Consider the following 11,175-nt stretch of genomic DNA (forward strand, 5'->3'; position numbering starts at 1 on the left):
ACAACATGATGAACATCTGTGGTGTTCTTTATATCATTATTTTTTAAACAGCATTTCTCTTTGTGTGGCCCTGAATGTCCTGGAACTTGCTCTACAGACCAGGCTGGCCTTTAACTCAGACATCTGCCTGCCTCTGTCTCCTGAGTGCTGAGTTTCATGTCCAGTGATGAAAATGTGATTTAACCCCTTAAGTAAACTTAAGTTTACTATTCTAATCCTAGAGTTGCTTGAAGGGCCTGATAATGTTATGCTCACTGATGTCTGCTTGGGTATTCTCTACCCTGACCCTTACAAAGGAACATTACTTAATGTAATAAACACTGCAACTTTCATCTCTGCATCAATAAAACGGGACAAAAAAGTGATGCTTGTTAGGATTATATGAGGGCACAGGTCAAGAGCCTGCCTTCTGTCTGAAGACCTGAGTGCATACAAACATTTGCCTCTTCCCACTCTACAGCTAGGTTATGCATGGTGTGAAAAGATGGAACCACTCCCTATATATCCACACACAAGAAAGAGCACTCTGTTAATTACTTCCTAGCTAAGTCCTTGGCTCTGAGTTGGTTCACTGAGATATTGCATGCAACCTGATCTCTACAAGGGGCTCAGTATGCTCACAAATATTCCCTGGTATTTTTTATAGGATTACTATAAATGATGCTAAGGCAGCCTTACCCAGTTCAATGTTCTGAGACGTATCAGCCGTGGGAAGGGCTGCCTCTTTGCCAGGTTTCAGGGTCCCATTAATTGGCATTCCTTTCACATAGAAGTCAATCTCGCAAGGCAGCAAGTTGCAGATGACCACTGTTGGTAGGAGGTATATGGTATGCCCAGGCTGTCTGAAAATCTGTTTTGCACTGTCAGAAAATATGTTTGAGGGCATGTAATCTGGATAATTCTCCTTCTTTATGGCCACACAAAACCTGTAAAGACAAATCACATGAAAATCGTCAGCCTGAATTAAGAGCTACAATATTTCTCTCGAGCTAAATAATGAAAAAATGGTTCAGCTCAGTCAGACAGATTTTGATGAAAATATATCTACTGAGATGTAGCTCACAGTAAAATGTAGAGGTTTTGAATACTGGGGTTTAATGGGCTTTGGCCATTACATGCTCATATGTAACCATCACTCAAAGCAAGTTAAAGACGTGCCCTCACTAACTTTCTAACAGGTGTGTTTTCCCAGACGTTCAAGCAATCCTTTTTATCAGACATGCCTGCCCAGGAACTAAATACAAAAGGGGTCACATGGTATACACTACTCTGTGTTAAGGTTTTTTTGTCCAGCAATCTCAGGATTAACAGTTGACAGAGTGACTGAAATATTTGATATTGTTATTATTTAACCAACTATGATTCTGTGTTCATTCATCTATTTATATTTAGTCTCCCTACACAGTTGTAGGCAAAGGTGTGCTAGAACTCACCATACTGTGCTTGTACTTATTCGTAAGTTTAAAATAATCAAATGCCTATGTTCATGTTATTCTGACACTTTGACATTTCGGTCATGTAGTGGTTTGTAGCTTTACACCTGGGAGAACTCTTGATTACTTTCTTCCCTTGGCAGCTTGCATAGTTCCTTCAGGTACTATGAGACACAATCCTCACAGAGGAGGTTTCTAGGTCACTTCCAGTTCTATTCCTCTAAGTCCTGGATCTGAACAAAGTGTCTGATGTTATCAACAGTAGGGGCTTACCTTCATTTTCTGCAAGGTAAACAAGAGCCACAGCGATAGCCTATATTGTTTTGGAGGTGTCTTGGACTCTGATGACCAATAACTCAAAGGAGATTTTCTATGCCTAGCACTGGTATTTTTGTTGTTGCTGTTATTAAATAGACTATGGTTCTTGAAGAAGCATTATCATCCCTGGTAACACACACACACACACACACACACACACACACACACACACTATATGTAGTTTTAAGTCAGAAATTTAGTATGATTCCCTATAACTTTTTCAAACATCTTTAGTGCTGTCTCTCTTCATTAATTGTTAAATTGAGCCGAGGAGTGGTGGCGCACACCTTTGATCCCAGCACTTGGGAGGCAGATTTCTGAGTTCGAGGCCAGCCTGGTCTACAGAGTGAGTTCCAGGACAGCCAAGGCTATTCAGAGAAACCCTGTCTCAACCCCCCCCCACCAAAAAAAATTTGTTAACTTGATACAGATGTAAAGCTACAAACCACAACATGACCAAAATGCCAAGATTCTCCTAAAGGTAGGTGCAGTACTGCACTTATATCCTGAGGAAATCCAAAACCCACCTAATTGAACTTAATTCCCTCTCAATAAGAGGAATTCATGCTTAAACAAAATCTAGAAATTGGCAAGTGATATGGCAGTGTGGACGGGGAAACTCAAATGAGGCCCCATCCCAGGTGGAAAGCTATAGGCAATCAATGACTACGGAGGAAGGCAGATGTAGTCTTTTTCAGGGTCAAGGCCCCTGACAGGTTATCTAATCCCAAGTAGATCTGGCAGCACAAATGCATGCAAGCACATTCCTTCCTTTGCAATCCTTTTCACATCTGTCGGATGGGAAGTAATGTTTCATTTATTTGGCATGAGGGAGTAGTTGGTAGTCAGTTAGTCTGTTCCATTTTTTTTTTTTTTAAGTAGCTAAGTAGCCCAAACAGGCTCCACACTCAAAATTCTCCTGCATCATCAAGAGTCTTAGAATTACAGGTCTGAGCCACCATGCCCAGTTTAACATCACTTTTATTTTATTGGTAATTTTTTTCTTTTATTTCCCCCTAGTCAGTCTTGCTAGAAAGTTATCTAACTTAAGAAGAATCATTATAAAATCCAATTTTGATAATAATTGTTTTCTATTTGTCTTTATTAGTTTTTGTTTCTCTCTATGTATCTCTCTCTGTGTCTCTCTCTGCTGTGTGTGTGTGTGTGTGTGTGTGTGTGTGTGTGTGTGTGTGTGTGTGTGTGCATGTTTGGTTCTGGGTAAGACAGAGTCTCAAATAGCCCAAGCCAGCCTCAAGCTCACAAGATAGCTGAGGATGGCCTTGAACTATTTACCTTCTTGCCTTGACAGCTCAACTCCTAGGCTTACAGATTTGTGTTTTTGTGCCTGTCTTTTACTAGCTTTCTTTCATTCTTTTATGAGCTTCTCAAGGCTAAATGGGTTATTTTATATATATTTGTATTTTCTTTTAGAACATTAAAAACTGTAGCTTTCCCATAGGAACTGCTTTTATAGTATTCCTCATTTTTTGACATGTCTGTATTATTACTGTTTTAATTGTTGTTGTTCAACTCAAAATATTTTCTAGTTTCCTTTGTAATTTCTCCTTTGGCCCCAAAATTATGTAGAAGTACATTGTTTGATTCCCAAATATTTTAGGGTTGTCTAGGCATCTTATTGCTGTTGATTTAATCCAATTCTATTATGGTCAGGATATATATTCTTATGATTTCAATTTTTAAGTATTTATTGACTTATTGATTTTATGGCCCCCAAAAATGGACTCTCTTGAAGAATGTTCCACACATACTTGAAAATAATATACAATCTGGAATTATTAATCAAGGTATTCATTGTGCATATGCCAACTAAAACAAGCTATTGGTCTAATGTCCAAAATTACCCTGTAAGCCCTACCTGCCCAGAGACCAGGTAACTTCCCCAGAATTCTGGGAGTTGAAGTTCTCAGAGAAGAACAAAGCCTCGTGTGAAAGTATGGTGTCTTATAGGTTTGTCCTTAAAAACCCCTGTAGGTCACGGCTCAGGGCCATTTTCAGCTGGGAAATTCCAGGGAATGATCCTGAACAAAGCACATCTCTAGGTCAGTATTTAATATTTAGTAAAACTTGCTTTAAATTTGGCCCATAATAGTGGAATTAACTTTTCTCAAGCAAAAAAAAACAACAACAACAACAACAAAAAAGCCCATTTTCACTATACGAAAAGTAAAGCAGGTCTGAATAGGGCTTAAAGTCTTAAATCTCTGAGAGCCTAAAGGCAGCAAACCAGTATTTCTTCCAACACTGACCCCAGGAAGATGCTGCCACATGCTACAGAGGAAACACAGGTTTGAGTGGTAAGGCAATTTGTCATCCTGCTCAAGAAAGTCAGTATCAGGTGTGTGAATCTCAATTTTTACCTAAGATACTTTAAAATTATTCTGTAGGAGAAGCCTCAGCCTCAGGATTTGGCTTCCCAGTTTAGACCCAGGAGCTGGATGGCTTTTGGTTTGTTCTTTCCTTTTCAAAATGTGCTCTCTTTGTACAGATAGATGCACAAGAAGGACATCCTCATCTCATGTGGCTACGTACAGCCTTGGTGTGTTCTTCCTTCCACAAACTTTAACTCAAGAATTTAAAGAAGGAGAACTCAGAGTTTGAAATGAACATAGAAAGAGGCCTTGCTAAGAGTCTGCAGAGGCCCTGAACGGGGGAGAGCCAACACCCAGGCATCCAGCCTAGCAGCAACACACCTGAAGAACCGGCTTTTCTCTGTGTCCATCGAGTGGCACTCCCGCTTGCTGCTGCTGACCTCTGCAGTCTTCACCACATTGGTCCAGTGAATGGGAGCCTTACAGAAAAACACACCCAGTCCTTTGGGTCGGGCCTGCAGCCGCCAAGAAGTAAGGTGTAGAGGCACAGCAAACGAGTCCCCTGGCATGATGGCAGGAAGCACCACCGGCTCTGCCACAGAAATAAGTGTTAGCACTTGCAGGAGATAGTCCCCACACCAAGACTCATTATCTTGGACAGAGTCACAATAACAGTGGCTAATAGTTCTGTACCATCCTGACTTACTGTCAGGAGCGGAAGGACTATCCAACCGTAGTTCCATCGGTGTTTCGAGTCTGTTCTTCACAATAAGGGCTGAGCGAACAGTGATTACTTTCCGAGCACTGCCTTCCATTGTGACTGCAAACACCACCCGCACAGGCGGGAGCGAAGAGAACTGTGAAAGAGAAAGAGAAAACTGCATCTGGAAAAACACACTGCATATGGATTCCCCAGAGTGTGGAAGTCAAGAGCACTGCTACCACCCAATGGTGGCTCTTCAGTAAATTATTATCCACGCCAAGCCAATTTTCAGCTCTAAATAAGCAAGCAGGCCACAAATACTGCTAAACATGAACACTTAAAAAGAGCCAGGACTGCTGGGCATGGTGGCCCATGCCTTTAATCCCATCACTCAGGAGGCAAAGGCAGGCAGATAACTGTTCAGGGCCAGCCTGGTCTACATCATGAGTACCAGAACAGCCAGAGCTCTATCATGAGACCCCTCAAAACAACAACAATGGAAGAAAAAAAAAGGGTGGGTGGGCGGGAAAGCCAGGACTAGAGAGATGTCTCAATATTTAAGTTCTCCGGTCACTCTTCCAGAGGACCTGAATTCAATTCTGGGCACCCACATGGCAGCTCACAACTATCTGTAACTCCAGTTCCAGGGGATTTGCCCTCTTTTGGCCTCCTCAGTAACAAGATACACACCTGTTGTGTATCTACACATATGTTTACATACATGCAGACAAATATACACATCAAATAATTAAAAATAAATCATTTTTTAAAGCACCCACTCTAAAAACATCTATAAAATGATCTACTCAGATAAACACCACAAAGTATGTCCCAAAAGAACATATAAGGCTGGAAATACAGCTCAGTGGGCGAGTTATCTGCATAGCATGCAGGAGGCTTTGGATTCATTGCTTAGTTCTACAAAGAGAGAAAGGGAGAAAGGGTTATCTCCGGGCCTACAAACATAGTACAAAGAACTTCAATAGTGGTAATGATCTATTCAACTTTCCAAATTTCCTGTGATGTGGTAAAAACAAATACACACTACCAGGCCTAATAAAGAAACTATAGAACAATTTGTTTTCAAATCTCCTGAGAAAATAAAAAAGAAGTAGAACTTTGTAAGAAACTAACTGGTTTCTCTCACGTGCCATCTTCCTTCCAAATTAAGACTGAGAAAGCATTCCTTAAACACTAGCAATGGGTTGGGCGCTGCCCAGACACACACAAGAAAATAGAAAATGTCTGCAGAGATTCAGAGCTGACTGTGCAAAGCACAGAATACAGGAAACCCTGTCTGTTTAGAGACATTCCTCGGGAGCAAATGACTTCTTCCCCTCTCAGTGTGACTCAACTACCCTTGAAGATTCATGTACTACTGCCTGACATGGAGAGCTTTAAAAATAAACTTTCATCATCACAATCCTGAAGGTTCTGCTTCATAATAACGGTTTGATTTCATGTTTTGTTTTTCAGGTAGCCACGGTTGACTTTTAACTCACTTTGTAGCTGAGCTTCTGACCTCTGACTCTATCTCCCTAGTACTGAGATTACAAGCATGTAGAACCTTTAAAACAGGAAGCTGGCTTCAGACAATATAACTGAGGGAAGTGTTTCATCATTGCTGCTGGGTTACAGTTGCTATGTTAAGTTCTGAATGTTCATTCACATTTAACACAGTCTTTGTACAACTACCATACAGAAATATTTATTTAAGAATAAATTTCACGTGACACACACCACAGAGGTTCTAAAAGCACTACTCTTAGATGTTTCTTTGCCACAGAAACAGATAATAGCACAACCAAGTGCTTCATTCTGCCAACTTTATTGTTATTAGTGTAAACTATAAGAGAACTAGTCTACTAAGCTATAAGACAAAGTACTTTGCTTCCAAACCAAAGTGCTGGGAAGTCCAAGTGAAACCTCAACCATATTTTCTGAAATATTTTTGGTTTTTTTTTTAACTATTATTTTTATTTATGTGGAAGGGTATATGTCCGTGTGACTGATGCCACCAATCAGAAGGTGACTATGGAGGCCAGAAGAGGGAGCTGGAGTTACAGGCAATTACAAGCTGTCTGACATGGTGCTGGGAACTGAATTCACATTCTCTGAGCCATTTCTTTAGCCCCCTTTCTGGAATGTTTTTCAGGAATACATTCAGGCAGAAATCACCATCAATCTTCCACTAGCCTAACTCCCAAGAACCACACACTATAGCTTAGAGACACACCTCCAACTTCAGTGTCTGTGATCCTTAGGCACAAGAAGTATGAAAAGAACGCCTGGATTATGTTCATGTGATCTTGCAAGGATGTTTCAAGCACCAGTGGGGAGTAATCTAACTGCTCTTGTATTTTCCTTGCATGGTCTTTGGACCAAGCATATAAAATACATGACCGAACCAGAATAAAACTAATAATTCAGCTGAGAAGGAAAGCAAGTCCTGAAGGAACTAAAATCCTCGGCTATGAGCACTAATTCAGGGGGACCACTAACAGGAAAGGGTAGGGTAAGTGTCAGTTACACACAGGCCACATAGTCCTTTGGCCATCAAGAAACACACACCTGTGTACAGCCTCAGTGCAGTGCACACACTCAGTATGTACAATGATGACAACAGGAAAGTCATACTCACATAAACCTGGGGATGTATGATGTTTGTTCTGCTGCTTGGGCTGCCAATCTATGAGAGAGTTATAAAAATCAGAGCTTCAGCACAGTTATACAATAGCAGGTACAACTAAACTCAGTGACAATGACAAGTACAGTATGTCTAAAGACAATATACCATGTCTTGAGTAGTAGGGTGAAAATGATATTCAGTCTACTATCATGCAATGGTTGTGTTTCTCTAGGACCCATCAATGTAATGGGGAAGAGCTGGTCCTTTCATTGCCTGACATGAATTCAGGCAGAAAAGAATCTGGTTTTCTCCCACTAAAGATAAGTGGCATGCCACAGAGAAACAGTGAAAATAAACACTCGTGGAATGGAGTTCTCCAAAAGTATCTCTCATGAGGAAAGCTGCAGTGTTTGCTTCATCACTGATGCTCATAATTAGGTTACCTGCCTAACAAAACATGAATATGGCAAAAAAACACTTAAGGTACTTGCATCACCAGAACACTGGCGTCTGCCTGTACCAGCAGCTGGGGAAACTGCCTACATCCTTCCCCCTGCCCCGCAGCCCTAGGTCGAAAGGCCAGGATGAAACTAGGGAGAAGGCATGTGAACGTATGTGTGATCAGACAATAAATAGCCATGTTACATAGGATTTAGAAACACAGAACTAAACGGACCATGGAAGAGCAGTATAATATGAAGATGCATGCAAATGATAAAGCTTAATAATACAACAAAAACAGCCAAGAGAGTTGGTCCTCTACATACACAGGGCCCACCCTCAAACTCAACCAGGCCCAGATCATGTGATGTGTGGTCAGGCCTCCTATGGTCACACACACAAACTATCTCCTCGTCTCCAGTCCCTAAACAACACAGTACTAGCGACCACTTCCACATACTTCTGTGGAAATGTGATCTCTAGATCACTTGAAGTTTACTGGAGGATATGTGTGGACTATATGCAAACACTATGCCATAAAAATTAAAGACTTGAGCACCTCCGATTTGGGTCTGGGATGGGGCAGGTGAAGTCTTGAAACCCAGCCCCCACAGACACTGAAGGATGACTATATTCAAGTTTCCCAGACTGTAAGCAGAGAATAAAGATATCTACCTACATGAGACATGTTGCTGCCAGATTTCCACCTTGTTTTCTACTGATGTCAACCATTAGCTGGCTGATCTACATGTTGATTCCTAACACCCACTCCTGAGCCAATACTCTGACGTCTCCTTAGAGAAATAGGGGAGCAAAGCACTTCAACAGAGCAAGGTTATGCAAGCGTCACTATGTGACAGCCTGGCCTGGCAGAGTGTGCATGGTACCCTACATACAGCAGCCACTCACCGTAGAGGAAGAGGAATTTTTGTCTGGTGCTGCATATCGAAAGAAGGTCCCGACCTTGTCAACAGACACTGGGCTCACTTGCTCCCAGCCATTTACTCGAACTTGCAGCTGATGGATACGCAGGTCGTGAGTATGTCTGTCAAGAGAAACAGAAAGGGCCCAGTCTCAAAAGGACAGGAAATTAAGAGCAGTGACTCCAACCTGATTGTATTTTATAATGATGTAAAGGCCTGTCAAGCCTCCTCAGCATTACCTAGTGAGAGAAGTCAAGAAGACAGTTGAAGTGGCTTTTATGCTGACGGCTAGTGGTGGGAGGCAGAGGGCCTGGAGCAAGGGGCATCTGCCCTCTTCTCATAAAAACCATGAAAATCTGTGTGCTTGCCAGGTGGCTCCCAGCAGCACCTACCTAGTCATCCTGAAATACTGTCAGTGGAAATCAGCTAAATGGATGGTCAACGTAGTGGCCCTGAATCAAGGAACCATGTTCTTGGGATACATAAGCTTTCTCTTTTTGGTTCCTTTGTTGAAAGTTTACTCCTCTGAGGAACCCATCCAGTTGTCTGGCCCTATGCGACCACAGATAGGCCTGGGAGACAGAGCCCTTGGAGTTAAGAGTACAAGTGCTCAGCTGAAATTTGAGCAGAAGGCAGTGGGCAGAACAGAAGGAAAAGGGAGGAAATTGCACGTTTAATTCTATTTTAGATGTTGCCTAATTCAAGCCAGAAGGCTGAAATGGGGAACTGAACTTGTGGCTGACAGGAAGGGAGGGCAGCATAGGGTCCAGTATGCCAAGGGGAAAGTGCCAAAAACTGCCTTTATTTTCATGAGTCTAAGCAGTACAGTGGGCTACAGAACATGGAAACTAAGACGGAAATTACACCAAGCCCTCTCTGCTGCAAGAGGCAGGGCTTATGAAAAGATGATACTATTAACAAGAGCCTCCTGAAGCACAGGACACCCTGGAAATCTGTCCAGCAGAGAGATTCCACTCCCACCTTCAAAAGACTCCCAGAGACCCAGATCCATATATCCAAACTAGTCAGGACTAACCCTTGCGGGTGGAACAAGAGGAAGAAAGACTGTTGTGAGGGAGCTTGCATATGAGCTCAGGCCTGAAGTCAATCTCTTCCACTTCAGCTCCCCTGAAACCAGTTCAAGGCTCAAACACTAAGCCTTCGCCTATTTACATCCTAGACAGCCTTTCCATTTAAAAATACTTGCAAATAGTGAGATAATACCTTATTGGACATTCTATTATCTTTCAGGAAATGGAATTAAAGCCTTCTTCCATATTTGTGCCAAGTCCTCTAGCTGGCTGCTTCAGGAGTGACTGGGCCAGCAGTGCCCCTTGAAGAGGTAATCTTACACTGCTTCGAAATTTTGCTGTACTATTCCTAGCTCTGCATCCTGGGCCTATCTGCTTACAGAAAGTTTGTGGCACAAGTATATTCTAAGGTTGAAATCATCAAGGTTTGAGAACCTTTCTAGAGTAGTACATCATCTACCTCTGCTACATTCAGGTTCAGTCTCCGACATGGAAACCAGGACAGGATGCAATGGATCTGAATGTTAACATGTATCTAGCTTTTGCCAGACTCTGAAATACTTAGTTACCTTCTCACACATCAAGAAAATGGGAATAGAAAGAAATGCTTTTCCAACATGGCATGACAGTCTATATTTTTAAGAGAAAACAGTGACTATCAAAGTATCTTTGAACAATAAAACATTTAAAAGTCCGTGAAAGACAAATAGTGAAAGACAAAAACACCAGGGACAAACATTTATATCCATGTCACATCTTTCATAGAAGAAGAATAAACAACCACATTTTACCTGTGTCTTAACTTTCCTCTGGCTTCAAATTCAAAGGGAATCTCTTCACCTGTGAGGACTTCTCGCCACTCACTGACATTGTGTGCATCATCCAGGAATGTTCCATTCCCTTCTGGAACCACCCCAGGACTCCCACTGTGAGACAGTGCAGCCCTGGAACCAAATCAGATGACAGGTTGTCCCTTCTGCCTTACCCTCCCTGCTGTCTCTACAGGGGTTCCAAGCCACTAGGAGATCAGCCCTCCTATAACTGACTGACTGTATCTGCATCATATAACCTGGTTGTTCTTTGTGACCCAAGAAGGGCCTGAGAGCCAGTGACTTCAGATACTTTCAGGCTCAGTCACAACTAAACATTTTTGGATGTTCAGAAGTAGACTGAAATAATGCTGAGCATTGTACAGCATACTTATGACAACCTCAGCTGAGGATGAGGATGACTGTAAAGCCATCCTTCGCAACAGGGCAAATTTTAGGCCAGCCTGGGCTGCATAGTGAAGCCCTGTTTCAAATAATGTTTTTATAAGAGAGAGAGAGAGAGAGAGAGAGAGAGAGAGAGAGAGAGAGAGAGAGAGA

The 11,175-nt window shown here is 42.1% G+C and overlaps 1 protein-coding gene across 2 annotated transcripts in view; it reads right to left on the minus strand.

Moving 5' to 3' along the window:
* Vps13d (vacuolar protein sorting 13 homolog D) overlaps positions 1–11,175 on the minus strand; it is a 219,532-nt gene that overhangs the window by 120,156 nt on the left and 88,201 nt on the right. For both annotated transcript variants that reach the window (XM_028786006.1, XM_028786007.1), the window contains 6 exons: positions 10,600–10,752; positions 8,764–8,899; positions 7,426–7,473; positions 4,788–4,938; positions 4,463–4,673; positions 679–926 (listed from right to left, as the gene is read on the minus strand). In XM_028786006.1, coding sequence (XP_028641839.1) covers positions 679–926; positions 4,463–4,673; positions 4,788–4,938; positions 7,426–7,473; positions 8,764–8,899; positions 10,600–10,752 — 947 coding nt within the window. The remainder of the gene's footprint in view (positions 1–678; positions 927–4,462; positions 4,674–4,787; positions 4,939–7,425; positions 7,474–8,763; positions 8,900–10,599; positions 10,753–11,175) is intronic.

The sequence above is a fragment of the Grammomys surdaster genome, unplaced genomic scaffold, assembly GCF_004785775.1.
Source record: "Grammomys surdaster isolate TR1022 unplaced genomic scaffold, NIH_TR_1.0 125408, whole genome shotgun sequence".
NCBI lineage: Eukaryota > Metazoa > Chordata > Mammalia > Rodentia > Muridae > Grammomys > Grammomys surdaster.